Below are 26,490 nucleotides of genomic sequence, written 5' to 3' on the forward strand. Positions count from 1 at the left end.
TGCCGGGGTAGTGTGGACAGTGGTCTGACCTCCATGTGTTGGAGTCCGGATGAAGAGCTTGTCATTCTCACTACTGGTCAGTTATTCATATGTCCAAACTGTATTTTAAAAAGTATTCGTCTTTTTGTCTTACAGTAAAAGCTTGGCCTTGATGTTTAAATTTTAAATCTTTAATAAGACACCCTTTGGACTCAGTGAATGTGAAGTGACATGTCGTTATTGTCTCCAGAATGGTCTTAATACCAGGATTTACTAACTTATACAAAGATGTTACAGTTGGCAAAACTGCACTTTAGAGTTTGTTATTGATAGAGGAGAGATTTAAGGTATATCTGTTCATAAATCAACAAAGTTGAGGGAATATTCTTTTTTTAGATTGGCATGGTGAAGGGCTACTGTTGCTTTATATGTTGATTAGTGCATATATATTAGCATATTAGTTAACAAATGACTTAAAATCTGTACCAACAGGTCAGGAGATGATCATTATGATGACCAAAGACTTTGAGCCCATCACTGAGGTTGGAATCCACCAGGATGACTTTGGTGAAGGTATGTTGGCTGTTTTTGAATGAATGCTTCTCAGCCTGAGGGTCAGGGTCCTTCAGATAAAATCCTGGTGATTGTCCTGTCTGCACTGATTCAAGAAAGAATTGCACCTTTTAGTTGACTTTTAAGAATAAAAGTTAACACTGACTTCATACCCTGGCATGTGGTGAAACCATTACAGTGTCAGCAAGTCTTCTTACCACTGATTTGTATGTCTTTTCTTATATGTTGTTTGTTTGTTTCATCTTCTTTGGTCTTTACTTCAACCATCATTTTTTCCAGATTCAGGAGAACAGAAAGACAAAACAACAAATGGGTTCAGGGTGGTGTCTCGTCCCCTGGTCCTCCAGAAAACCTTCAGGAACAACAACAAATTGCTGTTTCCAGATGTACATGTGGTTGTTTCATCTGTGCTGCTCTTTAACCCTTTTAAAATGTACCAAATGTTGAACTAAGAAGTACTAAGTACCTTTGCTGCTTATATTCAGCTTGTAGGCAAATATGTGAGCAGTCTGATCTCTGTTTTTTAATTTCTCTGTCCTGTTTCCTCTGTCTGCAGAGTAAATTTCCACCAGGAGGAGCCTTTATCTCTGCAGCAGCTGCTGTGGCTGCAGGAACAGCTGTTTGTAGGTGTGAGCCCCGGTCTGCTCCCGACCTCCTCCACCCTGCTGATGCTCCATCCTGCTCCTGATGCTGAGGACATGCTCACTGTCAGGTCAGCAGAGTCTAACTTACGAATGAAATGTATTACTTCAGAAATGATTCCACAGCTATGTTGCAGGTCAAGACTCAATACAGAGGTTTTGATGTTTCAGGTCTGATGTTGAAGTGGATGGCGTTGTCATCAGCGTGGTTCACTGCTCTCAGACTGGCACTGTGGCGCTGCAGCTGGAAGATGGACAGATCAGGAGGCTGCTGTGGGGTCAGTCTTCAACTTTCTTCTGTTCTCAAGTGATGTTTTTGCTGCAAGTTTGGTTATTCAAGGTTTTTGTTCAATATCTCCAAAAGAATTCTGAACAGCAATTTTTTTCCATGGATTCTTACATTTTTAGCTTCCCAATGAGCAGCACCACTGTGCTACAATGTTATTAGCTGTCAATGAAAGACATGCAGAATGAAAAGTGTCACTTAGCCAGGAAATGCAGCTTGACATGTAGAATGAATTGCAAAATGTATGTAGTATTTCCTGTCACCAAAACAAAAAAAATAGAAAGATTATGTCATAACAGAGGTAGATTCTCTCAAGATTCTCCAAACAGTAATGTTCTGTAGCAAATTTCTGTGAACAGGCTGAAATGTTTTGTTTTATCTTTTCTCTTCATCCTCAGGAATATCTTCTGGGCTTGACAGACAGATCTCACCTGTATGCAGGAGACACAGAGGTGTGCTCAATTTGCCTAAAGTCAGATTTCATGTCTGACTTTAGGCAAATTCATCCTGCAAAGCTTTAAGCTTTATTTATATTTATATTTCCCATACCATGGATATCTGAAACAATCTGTCTGGCTTGTTAGGTTAGAAATGTTCATCAGAAGACAAACTTAACAAGAATGTGACAATTTTGTTGTTTTTTTTTTTCTCAGCTTGCCTCCAATATTTCCTCCGTTGCTATTTGCAATGACTTCCTCCTCATCACCACACATTCCCACACGTGCCGCTGCCTCCAACTGAGCACGCTCAGTGTCAAAGGTGAGATTAAGAAAGCTTGTTCTTATTGATTATGTTATTTTGATTTAATTACCACACTTAAAGGATAATGCATTTTGATTATTACTGAAAGGTTGATGTTTTTCATGATAAATGTTTTGGTTTTTTATGACCTGCAGGGCTGCAGGCGGCTTTGGCCACAGATGGAGTTCAGAATGATGAGACTCTGCGGCGGGTGGAGAGGGGGTCCAGGATCGTCACTGTGGTCCCACATGACACCAGAGTGGTTCTTCAGGTCAGTTTAACGAATGTGCTCTCACACATACACAGACCTGATGCTGCTTTTAACTGTTACAGTTTTGACCAGGGTTATTATAGTTTACTAAAACTAAAGAAAAAAAAAACATATAAAGCATTTTAGTCAACTGAAAACCAAGGGCTAAAACTTAATGAAAGTGTATTGTGTGCTTACAGAACTAAAATGAAATTAGGGACAAAATGTCTTTGGTTTTAGTCTTTGAAACAAGCTTTCTGACTGATATATCCAGTTTAAAATAGTCTGATTTGCTTGAAGAAGACTTCAACACACCATAAATTACAACAATAGTAATTCAAGGTCTATAATTGTATTCAAATTTCAAATTTGAGTAAATAAGATGAAAGAGGAGGAGCAGTGCATTTAAATATATTAGAATACATTAAATTAAGAATTATATGATGTTTACTTTTTCTGGCTCTTTTGGGTCACGCCCCTAACAAAAATGTATTTCTTATTTCTTATTGCAGAAATATTTAAAGCTAATTTTTTAAAAGTTTTTTTTGTTGCACATATACCTATTCGCCAGTTAACCTGCATATCTATACAATTTTCCTTTTGCACCTTTGTGCATACTTTTTATGATGTTTACATTGTATTCTATATTATTCTTTTGCTACTATATTTTTTCTATAAAAATATATTCAAGTCCAGCCTCTTAATTTTCATTCCTTTTCTGTATTATTTGTTTTTGACCAAACACCAAGTCAGATTTCCTGTATGTGAAAATGCACTTGGTAATAAATCCTGAGTCTAATGAAAATTAAACAAAAAGAAGCACTTTATCTAAGTAAAAACTGAACTAAAAACAGCATAAAATCTTATAAAACTAAAACAAAATTGAAAACAAACTAAAAACAAATGAAAAATCCCAAAGTATTATAACATTGCTTTTGACATCAGTAAAAAGTAAATTTCTCAGACTTTGATGGTAAAATGCAAATCCAAGCTCCATTTTTAAATGTTTCATTTAAATTTTGTGAGAACCTCCTTTTATTTGATTGTGCATCATTTGTTTGGTTTATTTGTGTCCAGATGCCACGTGGAAATCTTGAGACGGTGCATCATCGTGTGCTGTTGTTGGCTCAGCTCAGTCAATGGTTGGACAGGTGAGTTTGTTGTTCTTCCATTTCACGAATGCCAATGATATTACCCTTTATTTATTTTTCAAGCAAATCAGACTCATAAATCCTTAAACACTGTAATCTCTTCTTTATATTAAGGTCACCATTTGTAGTTTTGTGTAATATTCTAATGTTTCATAATGCAGCACCTAGCTTTTTAACTCTGTCCCTACTTTTTATTTGTTTTTTTGTTTAGTTTGCGATTCAGAGAACCTGATGTGCCAATGAAACTGTTGAGATGACAACCTAAAATCATTTCAGTGTCAGATCTATACAAAAACTTATTTGTGTCTCTGAGGATGCTGTGTTAAAGTTCCTGTCTCTTCCTTTCCATCTGTCAGTACCTGGACTGCCTTTGGGCCCAGATTCAGAAGCTAAACAAAGACCGCTGGCAGGAGCGCCACATCCTTCGTCCATACATTGCCTTTGACAGCGTGCTGTGTAAGGCTCTGCAACACAACCTGCCACCCTTCACCCCACCAGGGCACATGCCAGACGCCCAGTACCCTATGCCACGGGTCGTCTTCCGTATGTTCGACTACACGGATGCCCCTGAGGTAAATTCAAAAACATGTTATTCCAGCAAGACACTCCCAGGAGTTGTCTTTTGTTCAAAGTTTGCAAGCTTTTGTCCTCTTGCATCCTCAGGGTCCTGTCATGCCTGGCAGCCATTCAGTGGAGAGATTTGTCATAGAAGAAAACCTGCATTGCATCATCAAAACTCACTGGAGAGAGAGGAAAACATGGTGGGCTGAAAGCTTTGTGGTTTTTATTGTGTGCATGTTGAACACAAATGTCTCACCCTTTGCTTTTATCACCTCAGTGCTGCCCAGTTACTGAGTTACCCAGGGAAAAACAAGATTCCTCTCAACTATCACATTGTGGACGTAAACATGTTTTTTAAAGCTACATCTGGAGATGTGAGGACAATACCAAATAAAAGTAAGGATTTAAAAGTTTGTGTTTGTGTTTCTCTTAGGTGATCTTTGGAGAACTGTTCTAGCTGCCCACTCCACCTCACATTGACGTCATGTACACCACGCTGCTTATCGAACTCTGCAAACTGCAGCCCGGATCACTGCCACAAGTCGTATCCTTCATTGCTTATGTCAATTGTCCAACACTCAGTCATATGCCTGATCTCTCCACCAAAGCGAAATATTAGCAAAGTATTCCCTTTGCTATGCAGGTTATTATTTAAAAAAACCTAAGGTGCATTAAGGCTTCTAAAAAGAACTGAGTAGACTTTTAAATTCTATCAATCTGGGGCGTAGATGGCCTAGTGGTTAGGTTGTGCCCCATATACATGTGTGGCCTGGGTTCAAGTCCGGCCTGTTGCTCTTTCACCACATGCCATTCCCCACTCTCTTATCCCTATTTCCAGGTTTACCTACTGTCTTATCTCTACAATAAAAGCAAAAAAAAAAGCCTCAAACAAATCCTTAAAAATAATTTTATCAATCTTGTTGTTAAAGAGATAAGCATATTCAGTTCTTACCAGAACTCTCATCAAGGTATTTGTATATGAAGAGGGGTTCAGCTGGGATCAAGGGGGAGAAGGTCGGCGGTACAATGCCTCCACGGCGTGGCAGATATGGAGTATCTGCCTCGTTCCAGCAGTTACTAAACATTAAACATGTTCTCACCTCTGACTGGTGTCAGCCTGTCACTACTACTGCATCAGACAAGGGAGCAATGGCTGACAATACACAGCCATCAACACTTTGATTGGCCAATTATATTTAATTCTGAAAGACAAACCTTAATTTCTTTCAGTTCAGAAATAACACCCTCTTTGGGTCTCTACCGGTGCAGATAGTCTTAAAACATGAACTAAAGTTGACCCTCAGGAGCTAGTTCTTCCGTCACTGACTGTAGGCTCTGCAGCCTGTCTCTAAAAACCTCAACGAACGTCTGAAAACTAAGTAATTACTCCCAGACAGAATCATCTGTGTTTCATTAGGCTGTACCCAAACACAACAAAGGAAGACTTAAAAAACCCAATCAGAACCCTGATACTCAAGTCCATGATAACACTCAGTAGAGGATTTTTTAAAATATCAAATGTACATTGATTACATGTAAAACTACAGATTGCAGTTGGAAGTAAAGTTCACAAAAATGTGTTCTTGCTGCCTTACAGATGATCTCAGTGTTGGTGGACAAAATGATCCGGACACAGATTGTTGACTGCGCTGCAGTTGCTAACTGGCTCTTCTCTCAGGACATGGCTCATGAAGTCACCAGGTGATATCTGAGACATGAAACCTGAATATTTATCCATTACCCATTAAAAGATAAACACTGTTTGTTAACTCTGTAACAGGTTGCATGTTTCTGGTGAATAACAAATCTCTCACTCTTCAGACTTTTCATTTGGGAGATTCTTCACTCAACCATCCGTAAGATGAACAAACACGTGCAGAAGATCCAGAAAAAGCTGGAGGAGGCCAAAGACAAACTGGAGGAACAGCAGCACAAGAGGGTAACATCCTCCATCCATTATGTGCATGAATGACCACATCAGTCGGTGTGTTAATGTTGGAGGTTTAAATGTTTGTGTGATTATTCTACAGCAGAGGGACAGTGGCGATAATGAAGACATGGAGAAAAACAGCGAAGATGAGGAGGGTCAGCTGGAGGAGCAGATCGAGAGGCTACAGGAGAAGGTGGAGTCGGCTCAGAGTGAGCAGAAGAACCTTTTCCTCGTCATCTTCCAGGTAGAGACAGCACACAGGGAGTCTTAAGTCTCTGATGTCGGGGTTTTTTAAAGTTTCCAGCCCAGTTTTTAAGAGCATTGAAAAAAATACTAATTATTAACAGATGGTGTTCCTCAGTTGAGTTCAGGTCAGAGGTCAGAGAGTTGAATAAGGCAAAGTGGAGTTTTAACAATGCCATAATTTGGTTTGTTTTTCTTTATTTGGGTCTTGAAAGGGTCTATAAAGTCTTAAATATTATTTTAAAATGTGTGTAGTGACAGTGCAATCCATTTGTTTGAGTCTTGTCAGTTTAATGTAAACAACTGAACAATTGAAATCTGTGTGATTCAGAATAAACTCTCCTTTTAAATTAAATTCTTATTCAAACAGGTAAAAAGCAAAATGATCACGCAACCGAGAACAGATGTAAAAATAATAACAATACAAAGAAATGAAAAAATGTAGCGCACTTAATAATACATTTAATGATTTGGCTTATATGCATGACAAGGAGTTGGAATAAGTGTAAATCTATTTTAATACCACCCTTTCTCCATAAATAAACAATAGTTTATTTTTCACTTTGCTTCTTAGATTGTATTTGGCATAAGTTTTGGTTCCAATATGACATGATAATTACAAAACTAAGTAATTTAAAATAGCTAATATGTAGGTGCCTTATAAAAATATATTAAATCAGTACTCATGTCTTTTGTCAAAAATTATCACTGTTTTGCTCTTCACTATCAAAACATGATTTTTTTAAAAAGAAGAAAGTTTAATGGGGATTTTATATCCTGTGCATACCCTTTTTGAAGCAGCTGTAACAAAAACTTGTGCATAATAATTTTTTTCTCCCTCTAGCGTTTCATGTTGCTGACGGAGCATCTGGTTCGCTGTGAGACGGGCAGTGTCAACATCAGCACGCCCTGGTACAAAAACTGCATTGAGCGGCTGCAGCAGATCTTCCTCATGGTAAAATATCCACACACTCATTCGCTATAGTGAAACCTTGACCCTGCTCACATTTAGCTGTAACGTCCATGCAGGCTTGTCAGGCACCACTGCACTTCAGTACATGTTTACTCTTTGCATGAACAAAACATCTCCAGTGAGGACGTACAGTCGAAACCCCTATGCAAATAACAGCCTGCACTTCCTTTTTGGGGCTCCTTGAGTTACTGTGGCTTATTTACATCTGTTTAGCCCTACTGCTCACATCCTCTTAAACTGAATTTTCATTTCAGTCTATTGCCATTCCCACTAAGTTTATTTGCTTTGTCAAGAGTACATCATCGTTTCTTTTTAAAGCTTTGTTTATGGGAAGATGAGACAGGAGAGCTGGCTAGGCTCTTTGGATGCCCTACACTAGGCCAGTGCTTCCCAAGTGTAAGCAAACATACTGCAGGTGTGCTGCCAGCACTAATTTACAATAACCAAAAAATAATCCCTTAAATTAGAAAAAAAAATGCATTTAAATGATCATGAAATACTTTATTAAATACCATTATTTTTAGTCTCAGAAGTAATAAAAAACTGCCAGAAAGTTAAACTCATATCAGCGTTTTTATAATTTATTTTGTTTGATGGATACAACAGGTGTCATGGTTTAACTGGTACTGGATTAAATAGTGACACTAACCATTCTACTGTGCCACTCAGTCCCTCATTTTAAGAATTTATCAGTGTCCTCTGAGACACTTATATTGAAGCCCATTTCTGCCAAATAAAAAAGAAAAAAGGTGAAAGTAAGGCAATTCTTGAAAAAGAAATGCTAAGCCATATTTATGAGATAAAAAGGCCAAATTATGGGATAAAAAGTTGAAGTTATTGGTTAAAAAGTTATAATTATGAGATGAAAAAAGTCTAAATTTTGAATAAATTTATAATTATGAGATACAAAGTTTAAATTATAAAAAATATGTCAGAATGATGAGATAAACACTTAATTATGAGATGAAAAGTCGAAATTATGAATTTTTATCTCATAATTTAGTTCTTTTTATCTCATAATTTTGACTTTGTATCTCATAATTATAACTTCATTTAAAAATTGAAATTTTTCATCTCTTAATTATGACTTTTTATGTCATAATCTCAGAATTATAACTTTATTTCAAAATTTAGACTTTTATCTCATAAGTATGACTTAGCATTCTTTTTTTTAATTGCCTAACTTCCACATTTTTTCTTTTGTAAGTGTTGGAAATGGGCTTCCATACATTCATGCTATATGGGAGGAGTTTCTGGGCAACAATGTGTGTTTACAGAGATGAATATTAAAAAATTATAGTTAAGTGTCTTTACAGATGCCTGATCAACCAAAATAATTGGGTGAGGCTTAATAATTGTATTTTTCATTTTTTCCACTTAATAATCAGTTTTTTGTCAGTGGCTGAGTGGTCGAGGGCCAAGTCTGTCCTGAACAAATCAAAATCAGCCACAAAATGAGTAGAGTTGCTGTCATGTTGTCTGTGTATTTCTACTTTGTGCTGACTCCGTGAGAGCGAGTTTTGTAAGCTGTGATCGTCCTATAACAATGTGATGACCGTTTTGAGCTCAGGCCCTGTTGGGCTTGAAGCAGTGTGAGTGCAGGTCAGCAGGGGATCTGAGAGAGGAGAGAATCTAGCTTCTGCCCAGCAGGATTTATGCATTGAAACCACTTGGAATACAAATGAGTGGAGGTATATTAGCCTCTTAGCTTTTCATGTGATTAGCAAGGCTGCATGGTCATAAATAAGCCCTGTTTTTTGCTTACTGGTAGTCTTGCAAAGCAGATGGATTGTACAGATGTCCTGTCTGTTATCAAATCTTTGAAAGCTTCAAGCTGATGCGCTTGTTCTGAGTCAGAATGACCGGATCAATCAGTATCATATGAGGAGAAAGAGGTGGTAGCTATGTCTGTGGTTTCAATGGACTGCAAGCCTGTGTATAATAAAAAAAGTAGAGCAAAGAACCACACTGAAAGCTTTTCATGGTGGAGAAGTTGCCTGCTTCAGTGTTTACCTAATGGCTGCCTGATGAGCTCATGTTGTGTAGTGTACTCCTCAGGGCAGCACACAACCACTACGCCATTATTATGTTGCTCTTACTGGCCCGTAATGAATGTGAAAGACGACATTTGTCCAATCACCTTCCTGTTTTTTAAAAGTTCTTCCCCTCCCAAACACTGTCTATGTGGTGTTGTCCAGATGGATCTAAAATAAATCTTATACCATTGATATGTGAAACAGTTTATCTGAGCTGACGAATATCTTGTGGTTGTTGGCACTTTTTGAGGTTCAGTCAGCATGAAGTATTACTTCTTAGTATCTCAAGGAATGTGATCAGGTTCTTTGTGTCTATTCTTTCGCTCATGTTACTCATCTCTTCTCTGCAGCACCATGTCACCATCCAGCAGTACATGGGAACCCTGGAGAACCTGCTGTTCACGGCCGAGCTTGACCACCACATCCTCGCCGTCTACCAGCAGTTCTGTGCCCTGCAGCTCTGAGGCAGACACTCCGACACACATGTAATTGGATGAATTAAATCCTGTACTCGTGCTCTCACAGTACCTGTGCTAAACAAACTCATCAGAAAGTACCAACTCTTGCATCAAGAATCTCCTGTTTTTTTTTTTTCTCCTTTCCTTGTTTTTGTGTTTTGGTGCCATTCAAAGTGTTTCTGTACAACATCAACCAAGAACATTTTTCAACGTAGGAATTTAAACTCCAGTAATTTTGAGTATTTGCTGTAGTGTCTATTTTTGTTCTTTTTCCCACCCTGTTAGTGTTCTTATGAATGGGTCTTTTTAAAACAGTGGTAGAGACGACACAAAGACGTTTCAAGTTGTAACAGATTAATTCTGGAACTGGAGAGCGCTCTACTTTTTTATATTTGTTTGATGTGGAATTGGGAAAGAATTAAAACTCTTCGGAGTCTTTATCCGCCTGCTCTGTTGTGTCTGGTATTTTATTTTTCTCCTCTGGTATTACCTCTTTGTTTAATCTGGTTCTGTGAGAGAAATCTACAAAAGCAGTCAGTGTATCTCTTGGTCATTGGATTTATGGTTCGGAAATCCTGATAATGGAAAATGGATAGTTATTTGGAAACAAAATGCCAATTCAGATGTGGCACTACAGCTAACGCTGTAGTGATATTTTATTGTAAAAAAGGTTTAAATAAAGAAAAACAGTTTGCTACGGAGATTGAAGCGCCTGTGCAGAACTCCGAGATTAAGAGCAGCCTGCACCAAGTGTTCATACGAGATAGCGGTCGGTTTATGTCTGCAGACTTCAGGGATTTTATAAACTTCACTGAAGAGAGACACGCTTCATTATTCAAGCCTTGCCCAGGTGCTTTCTCTCTCTCTCTCTCTCTCTCTCTCTCTCTCTCACTTCTGCGTGCACACGTCATGCATTTAATTAACGATTTAGAATTCAGCACCCGCACATCTTTGTTTCAGCGTATTTTTTTTTCCAAATCCTTTGGTGCCCCGAAGCATTTCATAAGACTACATTTTGATGATTAGATGCCAGTTAAATAGAAACGTTATTGCTACTAACAGTGACTGAGACAAAGAGAGCAACAAGGTCAGAGTTCAACAGATCACAGATGCAGCTTTACCCTAAAACCTGTTCCCAGGTCCAGATATGATGTTAAAAAGTCACGGTGGATCAAACAAAAATGTGGTTGCAAAAATTAAAAGTGAACACCCTTTGAGAAATAGATCAAATTTCTGGAATGTAAAAGTCCAGCTTACAGAAATCATCAAACCATTGTGTGGATAATGGAGATTTATTTTTTGCTAGAATGTGAAATATTACACTAATACTTGAAGTAGAGGAAGTTAAACTTGTTAAGTGTCTCTTTACCTCAATGACAGAGTGAAAAATAAAAGTAAACTACAATATAAGAAATAAAGAATTAGCAGCCAGAATTTCCTGGGAGATGATCCCTACACCTCAATTATGGCATAATCCAATGGAATTATTTAACTTCCTTTCCTTTCAACTTTAATAGATGTAAACTGCCATCAGAACTATTTGAGATATTTTATTTAGATAACCTTTTAATACCTATTTTCAACATACAAGCGGTCCATTTAAGAGACCCACCATATTTTATCATTTGTCCGGGACTATTTCCCTTGAAAAAAAGCAAAAGGGATTGATATAAAAAATGCAGTGAAATACAGTGAAAATGAGAGGAAACATCAATATTTATTTCGCAAGACGATTTACAGTGTGCGCCCCTAAATTTTCTGCTTGCGCCCTTAAAATTTGAAGTTAGGGGCCACTGTGCTCCTAGTAAAAAAAAAAAAAACGTTAGTCTGGAGCCCTGCCTAGGCACACATCCTCGAGCCACTGAAAATTACTTTGCTGTATGATAAGAACAAGTCCTAAAGTCCAAGTTTAACTTTAACATAAGTGTGTACAGTACTGTGCAGAACTTTTAGGCATGTTTGGACCAGAATTGAGGCAGAAGTAAAGGCTGTAATGATGAGTAAGCTTGTAGCACCCTATAATATAATAATTTCCTGATAATGTAATAACGCCTGATAATGTAATAAAAATTTGCACTTAACTCAATCCAAAATGTAATAAAACCCAATAATCTAATAACTTTACCAATAATGTAATAAAATATCCTGACTACTGATAATGTAATACCTTTTTGTTTCAAACCTGAAAATGTAATACTTGACAGATAATGTAATAAATATGTTCATTACTAAAAAACAACTTTCAGTAACACTTTATTTGAAGAGGGTATACATAAGCATAGTCAGCTCATTAGTTCAGCTTCTATGTCAGGGGTGTCAAACTCAATCACAGCAGGGGCCAGACTCTGGATTCAGGACTAACCTGAGGGCCTAACAGCATCACCTTTTTAGCCATAAACTGTCAACCCTGTCAACTGTCAACCTGATAAATGATTTTGACATTTAAAAAGTTAAAAAAAAAAAAAAGTTTAAATGCCCACAATCTGAGAAAAGTAAATGTATTAGTTCAAAAAGGTCAAAACATGAAATTAAATTTGAAAAATTATGTTTTTTTTAATGGCAAATATATTAGAAAGAAGCCAAAATCATGAGTTTAGATGGTCAAAACATGAAATTGAAATTTGTAGTCATTAAAATAAAAGTCAAAATATGATTCAACATTTAAAATTGTGAGTTTAAAAGGTCAAACTTTGGGATTATGAAGTCAAAGTTTGGTGAAAATATGAGGTAAAATACAAAATAATTAGTTAAAAAGATAAAAAAAATTAGAATTATGAATCGTAAAGCTCAGAATATTATGTAAGAAGTCAAAATTATGAGTTGAAATGCTCAAATCCTAAGTTCAATTATGATGTCCAAGGTTCGAATCTTGCAGAGTTCTATAAATTGATTTCTTACTACCCGTTTGTTTTTTGCTGGTATCTCTTATGCACTGATCATGAATTTAATCACTCAGGCCAGGAAATATACGCAGTGTTTGTCATGCTGGATGCTTTCAGTGAATCAGCATCAGGCCAGAACCCACGCATGCGCGGGTGGGAGTAGATGACAGGTAGGGGGAGTCTTCACCAGTGGACAAAGAGTCATCACGCTGGCGCCGTTTGTGCTGTAGGTGCAGGATCAGCACCACATTGGGCAGAGCGAGGTGACTCTGAGGCGTCTAATTTCAGAGTTTTTCTGGTAGCCACAGCAGAACTTTAGCTATCGATTACATTTTTATGTTGGGATTCCTTTGCTCACAGGACTGCAGAGCGATTTTCTCTTTTAAGGGCAGCTGACGGAACTATCGGTGTGATGTCAGAGCAAATAATCAGAATATTAAAATGACTGTTTAGTGCAAAGTGTAATGGCCTGAAATTAATATTTCGTTAGGCCGGTCATTATGATCACACATTGAAGCAAATTTTCAAGTCCTTTATGTTTCCTGGCCAGGTAATAAGAAATGAATTTATAAAACTTTGCAAGATTCAAACCCTGGATATCGTGATTGAAAGTCTGTAACATTTCCTCTCTGCCACCTCATCAACATAGTATGAACTGTTGAAGTAATGTTATTTAAATGTCAGTTTAGACAGTGTAGACTTGTTTGGTGAAAAGTGTGAAGCAGATTGTTTGTGGCCATGGTGGGGTTCAAATAGAAATGTTAAAATGTGTGGCAGAGTGCTTTTACAAGCACGCGGTACCAGGCAAGCCTGCGAACCGTTTGCGGGTGCGACCCAGCTCCCCCTCATCCGCCCGCTCTTTCCACCTAACTCCTCCATTCGGGGATCCCAACTGCCTCCACCGGGCCGCGGGAGTTTTGGCTGTGATCCACAGACGAGCGCCGATGCCATTGTGCTATACACTCTGCCAGTAGTATTGGGGAAATCGGTGGGCCTTTATCTTTTTCTTTTTGTTTTTTTTTAAATTCATAACACCCCAGCGGATGCTCGCACGGGGGAACTGGTGAATATTAATGTTTCCAATCAAATCCTTTATGTTTCCTTTCCTTTTTTTCCTTTCAGAATGATGTTTCCTGGCCAGGTAATAAGAAACGAATTTATCGAAGTTCGCAAGATTCGGACCCGGGACTTCATGATTGAAAGTCTGTGACATTACCGCTCTGTCACCTGATTGCTGTACTACGGGACGCCGAAGTAACGTTATTTAAATGTCAGTGTAACGAGTGTAGCCTTGTTTGGTGAAGCCTTAACTTCCTTAACTTTTCCCATTCATTCTCTATGGTAGTCCCTATCACTACAGATGTAATATATTTCCGGCCACTATGGAGATTTGGGGGGTGCTGTTTCACCCTTTTTGGTAAAGGTAAGGAGACTTCGTTTCTACAATAAGGTTTGAATGAAAGTCAGGGCAGGAAATGCAGCAGGACAGAAAACAAAGCAAAATATGTATTTTATCGTGACTTTTATCTGTGTTGAAATCTCCAACTAATCAAACGTAAGTGTGGCTCCTTTTGTTCTCTTTGTTTATTTACAGACGTTATTCATATTGTTCAGCCTGTTTTTAAGTAGTTTATTTGAGTTTTATTGACAAAATGCGACCAGCGATCGATGTATGCTAACCTAGCGAGGTTTTTAACGAAAGATGGTTAATGTTTACTTTAGTTTTACACCGCTGTTAGCGGTGACATTAATGTAAAATATTTTTGTTATCGATCACGACTAGAATAAATGTCATTTTCATATACCTGTCTATTCTGCTGGCTGTATCATAGATATTTTTGCCTCATTCACGCTTCTTCTTGAAATTCATCTGAATTTTGAAACCTTTTGTTCCATTATTTGTTAATAAATTCTCTTAAGGAATATTTTACTGCAGTTCAATTAAGGATGTTTTGTTGTTGTTGATTGATAATCCACTGATTCTTGGGAATTTGGATAAAACATGTCCCACTAAGAAAAGTGCTAATTCTGTTGCAACTTAAAACATTTTCATGAATAAAAAGAATCAAGGTTATAATCAGGGGATCCTTTGCACATATGTAAGGTTCTTTTATAGGTTTATTTTTATTTTTTATTAATTAAATGATTCATGCCGGCCCATTTCCTACAAAACCAGTTGTCCTCAGATAGGAGATAATCATTTCAACTTGATTAAAAAAACAAAAAGTAATTATTGAATTGAATAATATCTCTATAACAAATGAAAGAGTAAATTATAATATGTATTAAAAACTAAAAACAGTGAGTTTTTAACAATATTTACTATTATTTTGTGGTTGCTCAATATTTAGATATTTATAAAAAGCAATAAAATCAGGCAACTACAAGGTAAACTACATTCCTGAGGACCCCATTTTCAAACCTTCAGCTCTACTGCATGCTTCAAGATCACTCAAGCTCCTTTAAGTTTGATATTTTCTCTTAAACTTGTTCATATTTTTGGACACTGCTACTGTCACAACCATTACATGTCAACACCGTCTCTTTTGTATAAAACATTTGATTAGATTATGAGATAAATGTATACTTTTTAAGAAGAGGTCTGAAGTAGCTAGCAACAGAGGGGAAACAAGATGGCTAATGTGAACAACTCATGCATATCATGTGAAAGAGTAGGTTATTTGTCATCCACCGTCAGACGTCACGTGTGGTGACAAAAACCTCCAAATGGTCCTAAATGGAGGCTAGAATATAGTTATTGATCACAATAAATACCAATAAATACCAATATGATCTGTAATGTTTCATTAATTTATTAATTATTATTTCATTATCTTTTATATTTTTATGGAATTCCTCCTATATATCTTCTATAACGTCCACCCTAGGGGATGAGCTGTGTCTTCCCTCTCTCATTTCACTATTATGCCATGTTCACTTGGCTTACGTCATTTGGGATGCACATAATGCACCTACTACCTACCTACAAAGCACATAGTATACAATATCCCTTTTAGGCTAAGCAACAACAACATTTATCCCAAACTAACATTCACTGTAAGTTTACAGAAGAATATAATGTATTATTTTATGAGTAGGGGGCACTAGATGACAGTTTAAGATGATGTTAGTGGTTCATTGTACATTATTCCTACTGGTAATGGCTTTATTTTTTACTATGATGATTTGATATTTGATTTTATGAGGATGGGATACTTAATAATGATATTGCTTCATTGTAACTTATATTCCTTGAAAAATGTTTATCACAGTGCTCAGGATTGTTATTTTTTGGACCAAATAGTTAAATAAAGTTGTTCAGCAAGAAGCCATTGATTTGAGTGGTATACATTTCAGAATTGTATGTTGTAATGAGGCCATTGTCACCACCGTCAGATTAGTGTCACCACTGTCAGTTCTAAAGTCACCACCGTCAGATGGAGTTTTATTTGTTTTAAATGAATATGCTTACAATATGTTTCTTCAGTGCTGTTGAGTTATTAAAGTAATAGTCTTTTAATACTAAAATATGTTTGTTAAATAAAAAAGCATTTCTTTTTCTATTTAGACTAAAAGTAAACATTGTATGATGTTAGATCTTTTAAAGTAGTACACGTGAAACAGTATAAAAAAATGGACAAAAGTGAATATTCAACATGTAACAGCATATATGTGTGCTAAGAATCCCAGATAATTATTTTAAAAATCTAAATACATGTTAGACCAAATAAATAAAGAATATTTTGCTTTTTATTGTGTCTGACAGTGTTGACAAAAACAAAGTGATAACCGGAGAAACACCTATTTTATAAAAAAAATACAAAATCAGGAGGTTGCACCGATACATTGCTGAACAGCCAAGTCCTTCATCTATAATGATATAGCTTCAAATTTTGTAATTTGACTTAATTTTTATTTTCAAAATTAAAACCTGTTTTATCCAAATTCTCAAGAATCACTGACTCAATAAAATGTTATTAATTATACACACCTTTTATACTCCATTATTACCTCACAAAGTGCTTGTCGTGGAAAGAGAACAAGTGAAAAATAAGGGTATGGGTAGTCTGTAACAGGTGTTTGTAAATAAATACTACAGTCAATTATATGTAAGCCTGGGTCTAACTGCCATGAATAAAGAATATTTGATTATAATAATTAAGAGTAATTTATTTATTCATCTATCCACAGTCTGCATTCCTGACTAGAAGCCTTCCTTTATCTTCTCTCAGCCATTCACCTGTGACTCTCTCCCAGGAGGACACGATGAGCTGGGCCATATGAGAAGACTGGGACCCTGGAAAATCAACAACAGCAGCAGAGGAAGATGACCAGGAACTGTTAAACTTGTGCTCTGCCAAAGCCCAGGTTTCTTAGGGATAGTTCTTTATTTAGTTTCTTTAGTCAGACATCAACTATGAATCATAAGAGTTTAATAATAAAGAGCACGTTCACATACAGAGGACTAGGCACTTCCTCATTTAGTGCAAAAGGAGAGAGGAAGAGCCCTGTCTACGTCACCCTTATATAGCCTCCCGCAGGGAAACAGCGACACCACATTACATTTGTTTATTTTAGCAAATGTTATTTGCCTTGTTTTTTTACTGAATTAAGAGTTACATGGAGTTTTTTTATATATCGATCTGTGGCCAGGGGTAAAGTTCCTGAGCGCAACTGTGCACATAATTATCTCTGTCTTCTAGTGAGGTTATATTTCATATAACACTCTACATCAGAGCTATTCTTCATAAGACAATACGTTCATAGTTTTGGTTTACACCATGTATCGACAGACCATTTCTGTCTATAATTAGAAAACACAGAACTCTTAATGTCCTGGATGTCACATATTAACTTGTTTTGGAAGATGAATGACATGTTATTTGCTTCAAAGACAATTTTCAGTTCTTTGGCCCAGGGATGACAATTAGAAACATCCCAACTAAAAATCTTTTTAGTGAGTCTCTGATCAGACATTCTTACAAGCCTATTCCAAAGCCGCAGCATTTCACATTTGTGTCTGATGTTTGGAGGCTCCCATCCTATGTCTCCATTCATAGCCAGGACTGATGTGAATTTGTGAACTCCCAAGAAAGCCCGGATCGCTCTGTAATTTATAGAGTTAGAGCTCTGGTGCTACTGGGACCCCCAAACACCAGAGGCATAGTCAGACACTGGGCATACACATGAATTATAAAGCTGTGTGCAAGTTTGAAATCCAAGATTACCACAATGTTTAGCTTTGTTTAATACTGAACCCAAAGCTCTACCTGCTAACTGAGAGAGAACACTCACTGCTTCTTTAAATGTCATGTGTTCATTTAATGTCAAACCGAGATATTTATAATGATCAGTATATGACAGCACCAATGAACCTAAATTAAAAACAGCAGAGCTTCTTTCAGCAGGTTTTTTTTTCCTTAAATGCACTACTTGTGTTTTGTCTTGGTTTACCACAAGTCTCCACTTCAAGCACCATTCTGCAACAATGTTCAGCATTATCTGTAGGTCTTCTTCATGTTCGGCTGGTAAAACCACGTCATCCATAAATAATAATACTCCAACATTCTGATCTTCAATTTTAACTCCAATGTCAAAGGCTTTAATCTGTGAGGCTAAGTTATTTATGTAAATAGAAAACAATGTTGGGGACAAAATATCTCCTTGTTTAACACCATACTGTTCCTGAAACCATCCTGTCATTCATTGACCTGAACACAGGCAACAGGTGCTTGATATAGTGACTTAATGGCAGAGTAAAACTTCCTATTTACACCAACATTTAACTACTTATATTGCAGAAGATCCCTATTTATCCAATCAAATGCCTTCTTGAAATCAATAAAACAAAGGTTGATCTGCTCTCTTTAATTCTAGCTCGAATAATTGAAGTGACTGTATAGATATGATCAATACATGCCCTTCCTTTTCTAAAGCCATTTTGCTCATCCACTAGTACACCCGTTCTCTCTAGATGGTCAACCAGCCTGCAGTTTAACAGTGAAGAATATAATTTATACACACAGCTGATAAGACTAATACCCCTGTAGTTGAGGGGAATCCTGGGGTCATTTTTCAAAGATTTTGGGATGGGTTTAATGATAGTCTTATGCCACTGTGTTGGAATAATGCTATTATCGAAACAGAACTGAAATAAATTGTGTAATATGCTGAACAGCCTTGGTGACTTCAGTACCTCATATGAAATCTCATCAAATCCAGTAGTCTTCTTCAGTTTACATTTTTCTACAACACTTTTTACCTCATCTGTTGAAAATTTAGCGTTCAAGAGCCCATTGCTATTGTTTATATCAGATAACATTTTAAATTCCTTTCTGTTTTTCAGAGAAATAATTTCATTCAGAAATACATCATCACATGAATTATTGCACCCAGAAAATAGATTTGAAAAATCCTTTTCCCACTTATCCAACACAGTTTCTAAATCAGAAACACATTACCCATTTTCAAGTTTTGTTTCTATGGGAATTGCCCTTGGCTTTCTAGGACCCAGCCTATTAATTTCATTCCAAAATTGTTGAGGGTTGTGAGTTTGTAATTTTTCAATATGTAATGAAAGACCTCTGTTATATTTTCATTTTAAAGAACGCAGCCTCCTATCAAATTTGGTTTGTGCATTTCTATATTCTTTTCTCAGTCTCTCCTTCATATGGTCCTTACTTCTAAGAAAACTTCTCTTTGCTATTGTCAGATTATCCCAAAGTGTCTGCAGATCTTTGTTCCAATATGGTTTTGAGGGTTTTCTAAATTCTTTATTGCTATTCTTCTTCCCACAATTACTTAGTGCTGTGTGAATACTGCTACAGAATCTTTCCTACCAATTATCCATATCCTGTTGGTTATTTTTTCTACATAATAACTGCTCAGTATGTTCCATCAGTAAATTATCACATTGGCTAGACAAGAAAAAAGAATCAGGAAGTTGCCTTAATACTCTAATTTTTCTTGCTTGCCTGTATGATAAATGTGGATTTTCTTTTGCAAAGATCGGCTTTACCTGGATTTTAAGCATCAATAAAGAATGGTCAGGTAACCTTCATCTGTCACCCAATAAACCAAATCCACCCCACCCTCTAACCTCTCTAATAGCTTATTAGGAGAGGAAACAGAAAATGCAACACAGTTTTCTGAGCTTTCTTGTGGGGTGATAATATAATCTACTACAGCTTTACTTTTAACTGAGATAGAGGTGAAATTATCTTTACCCAAGGGTATTCTTCCATTAACTAAACAACATTTTGAATCTCTCAAGAACTCAGTAAGGATTTCCCCATACCTATTGATAATACTGTCTAAATTATGTCTGTCAGGTATGCAGTCCACATCATTTATGGAATCATCAAGATTACCAATATGACTATTTAAATCACAACATATGCATCCACTGCATCCACCTCAGACAAACTAAACATCTGGGCTGTTAAATGACCAAAAAAAGATTGAGAGCCAATCGTTCTTGTTGATCCCTCTAGAGGTAGGTAACAAGTTAAAATAACAAAGCCATAACCAGACAGCTTATTCTGAAATTGTAACGCAAGTATTCCTTCCACTGATTTGTCTTTAACCAAAACATCATAGGAATCAATCAATTTATTCTTAACTAAAAAAGACCATGCACAGTAAAAGTACAATATATAGCTAAATATATATAAATATATAAAATATAGCTAAAAAGTGCCATCATTTTAGTAACTACATCTTAATGATGTTAATCAAGGTCAGTACAGATCCTCAGCTGATGGAAAATGTTACAAATGTTTGGAGAACAGCTGTGTCAGGTGCTAAAATAACATCTTGAGAACCTTTTTGTACTATCTTTAAGGACTGAATGATCAGTAAAATCCAAAAATAAAAAAATAAATAATAATTTAAAATAAATAAATAAATAATTTCTATCAATTTTTATCTATAAATATTAGCATTTTAGCTCAATAGCTTCCAGGTCATGTGATCAATTGACCCAAAATCAACGTGAGATCAAAGTACCCCGCTGGCTGCATGAGATACGCCTCTCGATTTTACATTTCATGTTTCTGAAAAATTTCTATCAATTTTTTAAAATAATTATTAGCATTTTAGCTCAATAGCTTCCAGGTCATGTGATCAATTGACCCAAAATCAGCGTGACATCAAAGTACTCTTGATTTTACATTTCAAATCTCTAAATATTATTTATTAATTTTTATCTATAAATATTAGCATTTTAGCTCCACTGGTTGCATTAAATATGTCTCGTTTTTATTACAATTTCAAATCATTCATTATTCTTATTTATGAAAACATTTGCACTTAAGCTGAATATATATTAGGTCATGTGATTTTATAAATCAAAATCAATGTCTGAACATATTGATACATCTCTTTTTATTGCCTTTGGATGCAGTATCTCTGCTTTAAATATCTCAGATTTTTGTTTTGAAACAGGAAGTCAATACACGCTGTAGCTGTACACTGTGAGTTTACTGTAAAGTCTGCAATACAGGTGCACTCGAAATGTTGGAGGGGCTAGCTCGGAGTCGGACTGGGTGGTACAGAAGAGTTTCCCCCGGAGCAAATGTCTGTCAAATATCCAACTTAAAACTAACTTCACCGCGGTGAACAGGACAAAGAATTGTTATTGACGGAGAACATAAACACAGAATAAACAAGTAATAAACAATGCATAATCACAGTTGCAGAAATGTAAGGTGGCAAGGGATGCATCAAATCAATTACATTAGACATAAATTAAATAAAACGTTGAAGGACAGACAGGCCATACGTGTCAGTTTCTTTCACCAAAACAGGAGACAGAATTATGGCCTTTATCTCAAAATGCTGACTTTAATTCCAGAATTAGTTTTCTCTAAATCAAAAGATAAGAGTTGTCAATTCTTTTTCCAGTGGCCCTAATTTTCTTACACTATACGATTTATATGATAACATTTCTTAATACCACTAAGTCAGTATGTGAAATATTTTTTCTCTAACAACAACCTTGAGTGCACCTAAATGTGCATACGAATAGAATATTTCATTTTAATATCTTTGAATAAAATAAAATAGTTATTTGCATTCAAAACACGATTATTTAGGTCAGGTGTTTCACAACGTGGGGGGTTGAGAGGGGATGCCTTCCCTTGAAAAAAGACTCTCTATCACTTATTTTTATCTTTTTTTTTTTAAATGGTGCATAAAATCAGTTAAATATAAAATAAAATCATTTCATGATCATTTGGTGAGATTTATGCTGAAACCAAAGTAAAATTTAAAAAAAAAATCCAAAAATGATTAGTCTGCACATGACTATTTCTGAAAGTGCATGGCTCGGTTCACCTTCAGCCACTTTCAGGTATAGTGGGGGTCTCCAGATTCTGGCACCTTTATTTTGGAGGTCTTGGGCTGAAAAGTTTGAGAACCCCTAATATAGGCCATTAATACCTGAATTTAGCCTTTATGACTGCTGTAAATTGAAACATTTTTTAAAACGTGCCTTGGGTTTTGATCTCTTTGAGATGTTGTGAATCCAGTGATGCTATTTAACAAAGTAGTTGTGGAATAAACATGAGTTAAATGATTCCTCCACAACATTTCCAGTGTTCAGACAGTTAACGTTGAATGGTGGATCAAGCAGAGGGCTAAGGTGTTGTCTACAGTACAGATATTGTCAGAGATGTATGGCCATGAAACCAAATGACATTTACCTTTGATCTCAAAAATGTAATAAGCATACTGAGTTATCACTGAGTGGACATTGTGCTAAGTTTAAAAGGTTTCGGTGTTCTTTAAATAAGAATGGACCAGAGGAGGGATGGATGTGGACAGATGTGAGATTACATGTACAACTCTCTGATTTCATTCTCTGTATGATGTGATCTTTGTCACCCTCTAATGGCAACCCGCTCCTGATACAACAACTTAAGGGGAACTCTCCACAGGTTTGGGACTGTTGTTAAACTGGGCTTCTACATGTTTTCTAGTATCAGTGACTGCAAGAGTAATGCACTCTTCAACTCTAACCATAACAAACATTACCATAACCATGCATAGTTATTACCATAAAAGGCTTTCAAAGAGCCATGTACTGGTAGAGTTCAAGAAAAGCTCATCTCTGGCCCCTTCTGAGCAAGCTCCATGTATTTATTAATGAAAATGAGTTACTTTTTATACATTGTAGTCAAAATAACATACTAGGGTACATTGTAAGCACACACTAAAAAGAAAACAAAATTGTGATGAGACTGAAATTCCAAGAATTGAAAAACAAACTTATTTTCTTAAATAACAAGGCTTGATAGGAAAAAATGGCATTCAAAAGTCTTCACATTCTTCCAAAGCTACAGTACCTTTATCTCATACTGACTTCTCTGTCAGCTTTTACTAATGACAGACCTGCAATTTATAGACCACCAACACCACTCACAATTACATTTAATTCAGGAAAAGCCATATGACACCTAAATGACTGAGTTGAAAGGATTGGATGTTGAAATTGTTCCTCAATACAAACACATGTGCACCATTACTGACTACACTCACTGTTTAAAAACCAACACTGATGCTATTTGTGAAAAAGTGCAGTAGTTCCTCCATTTTTAACAAAAGATTAACTTGTTCATAGTTTATATGCCTTAAAGACTTTGTTGAATAGTTTTTATGAGGCATTTATTGTATTTGACCTCACATGCTATTTTTTATCTTGCACCACAACAATGTAAAACAGATTACCAAAGCAGAGCAAAGTGGCCCAAAGTGATCAGGATACAATAAGCTCTGGTGCAGAATTTTTAAGGCTCATAATAATTTAGAACAGTGCTTTTTTAGTTTTTTATTTTTGAAAAAAAAGTTATCATTGGGAGGTTTGTTCAATAAAATTTGAATTATGCTCTAATGGTTGATGACTTGAAAATTATTCTGACTGTCATTTGCATCAACTGATTTGGAAAATCAAAGAAAAAAATTTTTTGCATAGTAATTTGAAAAGCATTGTATATTTCAGCCCTGTGATTGACTGGCCACCAGGGTGCACGCTGTGACCTTGTACAGGATAAACAATATTGATAATGAATGGACATGTCAGTTTTTCACTTATACTATACCTTAATGATGTCATGTTATTATTAATTCCTGATTCATTAATCCAACCTTAATTATTCTGACAACTTCTTTGCTTAGTGTCAATGCACAGCACTAAATCTGACTTTACTGAGCTGTTGTTAAACTATTTCAGCCACTGGCTCAGGGTTGGAGATGATTTGTTTTTTTACTTGAGCTGTGTAATTCCTGTATGCCCCTATTAATATTTTTTAATACTGCCTTTTGTTTGTCTTTTTCTTTTGTCTTGATGCCTGCAGCAGATCGTATTACTTTTGGGATAATAAAGTTGAAGCTAGAGTTGTTTCTATAACATACTATTTGCTGTTCTCTGGATGATAGCTCTTAAAAGGAACCCTGCTTATTCAGACATTGTGACCTTGTAAAGTAAAAGTTAAATGTAATTTAAATGGACAGTGGCTTGCAAAAGTATTCATGCCCCTTAATTTTTCCACTTTTCCTCTAATTACAACCACAAACATAAATATATTTTATTGGGATTTTGCGTGATAGATGAACACAAAGTGGCACATGATTGTGAGGTAGAAGGAAAATTATACATGGCTTTCAAAATTTTTTACAAATGAAAATCTGAAAAGTGTGGTGTGCAAAAGTATTCAGCGCCCTGGAAGTCTAATAGCCATGAATAAAATCTAGTGCAACCAAATGCCTTCAGAAGTTGTCTAATCAGTAAATAGAGTCCACCTGTGTGTAATCTAATCTCAGCTGTTTGGTTAAGGCCTCAGACGCATGTTACAGAACATCAGTGAACAAACAGCACCATGAAGACCAAGGAACACACCAGACAGGTCAGGGATAAAGTTGTGGAGAAGTTTAAAGCAGGGTTAGGTTATAAAAAAATTATCCCAAGCTTTGAACATCTCACAGAGCACTGTTCAATCCATCATCCGAAAATGGAAAGAGCATGGCACAACTACAAACCTACAGAGAAATGGCCGTCCACCTTAACTTACAGGCCGGGCAAAGAGAGCATTGATCAGAGAAGCAACAAAGAGGCCCATGGGAACTCTGGAGGAGCTGCAGAGATCCACAGCTCAGGTGGGAGAACCTGTCCACAGGACAACTATCAGTCATGCACTCCACAAATCTGGCCTTTATGGAAGAGGAGCAAGAAGAAACCCATTGTTGAAAAAGAGCCATAAGAAGTCTTGTTTTTGGTTTACCAAAAGCCATGTGAGGGACACACCAAACATGTGAAAGAGGATGCTTTGGTCAGTTGAGACCAAAATGGAACTTTATGGCCTAAAAGCAAGATGCAGTGTGTGGCAGAAAACTAACACTGCACATCACCCTGGCAGCATCATGCTGTGGGGATGCTTTTCTTCAGCCAGGACAGGGAAGCTGGCTAGGGTTGATGGAGCCAAATACAGGGCAATCTTGGAGGAAAACCTGTTAGAATCAGCAAAAGATTTGAGACTGGGGTGGAGGTTCATCTTCCAGCAGGACAATGACCCTAAACATACATCCAGAGCTACAATGGACTGGTTTAGATTGAAGCATATTCTTGTGTTAGCATGGCCCAGTCAAAGTCAAGACCTAAATCCCATTGAGAATCTGTGGCAAGACTTGAAAATTGCTGTTCACAGGCGCTCTCCATCAAATCTGACTGAGCTTGAGCTATTATGAATAGAGGAATGGGCAAAAATTTCAGTCTCTAGATGTGCAAAGTTGGTAGAGACATACCCTGAAAGACTTGCAGCTGTAATTGCAGCGAAAGGTGGCTCTACATAATATTGACTCCAGGGGGCTGAATACTTTTGCACACTATACTTTTCAGATTGTTATTTTTTTTTTAAACTTTGAAAGCCATGTTAATTTCCCTTTCACTTTGCATACGCCACTTTATGTTGATCTATCATATGAAATCCCAATAAAATATATTTACATTTGTGGTTATAACTTGAAGAAATGGGGAGAAATTCAAAGGGGTATGAATACTTTGCAGGCCACTGTATGTGTACAAAATCTCCACATTTTAAAATAAAAATATATTTATACTCAAAGGTGGGCTTCCAATAGTGTTCAATACATTAGGTAGTGATGTTGAAACCTGGTGAGCACTGTGATGAGCTTATTAACCGAGAAAGACGAGGACTTCAGCCGGCTTGTCAGATTTGGCATTTTGCATGAGGCTCCTGCTGCTGTGAGTGAAGAGCAGCAAGAAAATGTTTTACTGGTTAAAGCCTAACCTGAACCTCTGATGTCAGTAGAGGTTAACGCCTAACTTGAACCGCCTAGGGGTTAGGGTTAGGCTTAGGGTTAGGGTTACTAACCTCTAGTGTTAGTTGAGGTTAAAGCCTAACCCTAAACTCTAATGTAAGTCGAAGTGAAAGCCTAACCCTAACTTCTAATGTTAGTTGAGGTTAATGCCTAACCCTAACCTCTAATGTTAGTTGAAGTTAAAGCCTAACCCTAACCTCTAGTGTTAGTCGAAGTTAAAGCCTAACCCTAACCTGTTATTTCAGTTGAGGTTAAAGCCTTACCCTAACCCTAACCTCTAAGTTAGTCGAGGTTAAAGCCTAACCCTAACTTCTAATGTTAGTTGAAGTTAAAGCCTAACCCTAACCTATTATTTCAGTTGAGGTTAAAGCCTTACCCTAACCCTAACCTCTAAGTTAGTCGAGGTTAAAGCCTAACCCTAACTTCTAATGTAAGTTGAAGTTAAAGCCTA

General features: G+C 36.6%; 1 protein-coding gene across 1 annotated transcript; it reads left to right on the top strand.

The window, feature by feature from the left end:
• Window positions 1-2,438: 2,438 nt before the first annotated feature.
• Window positions 2,439-10,257, top strand: LOC121508823 (nuclear cap-binding protein subunit 1-like). Its single transcript, XM_041785917.1, has 10 exons — window positions 2,439-2,491; window positions 3,548-3,621; window positions 3,978-4,193; window positions 4,285-4,382; window positions 4,460-4,615; window positions 5,749-5,883; window positions 6,004-6,121; window positions 6,213-6,356; window positions 7,200-7,310; window positions 9,715-10,257. The coding sequence occupies exons 2-10, from the start codon at window positions 3,610-3,612 to the stop codon at window positions 9,826-9,828; spliced, it is 1,104 nt and encodes a 367-aa protein (XP_041641851.1). The 5' UTR covers window positions 2,439-2,491; window positions 3,548-3,609; the 3' UTR covers window positions 9,829-10,257.
• The last annotated feature ends 16,233 nt before the right edge of the window (window positions 10,258-26,490 follow it).

This window comes from Cheilinus undulatus, linkage group 4 (assembly GCF_018320785.1).
Source record: "Cheilinus undulatus linkage group 4, ASM1832078v1, whole genome shotgun sequence".
Taxonomy (NCBI): domain Eukaryota; kingdom Metazoa; phylum Chordata; class Actinopteri; order Labriformes; family Labridae; genus Cheilinus; species Cheilinus undulatus.

Bases quoted from the DNA above. Each gene is read 5' to 3' on its own strand.
- LOC121508823 (XM_041785917.1), top strand. The intron at 5,884-6,003 runs GTGATATCTGAG...CTCACTCTTCAG, and splicing joins ATGGCTCATGAAGTCACCAG to ACTTTTCATTTGGGAGATTC. The intron at 6,122-6,212 runs GTAACATCCTCC...ATTATTCTACAG, and splicing joins AGGAACAGCAGCACAAGAGG to CAGAGGGACAGTGGCGATAA.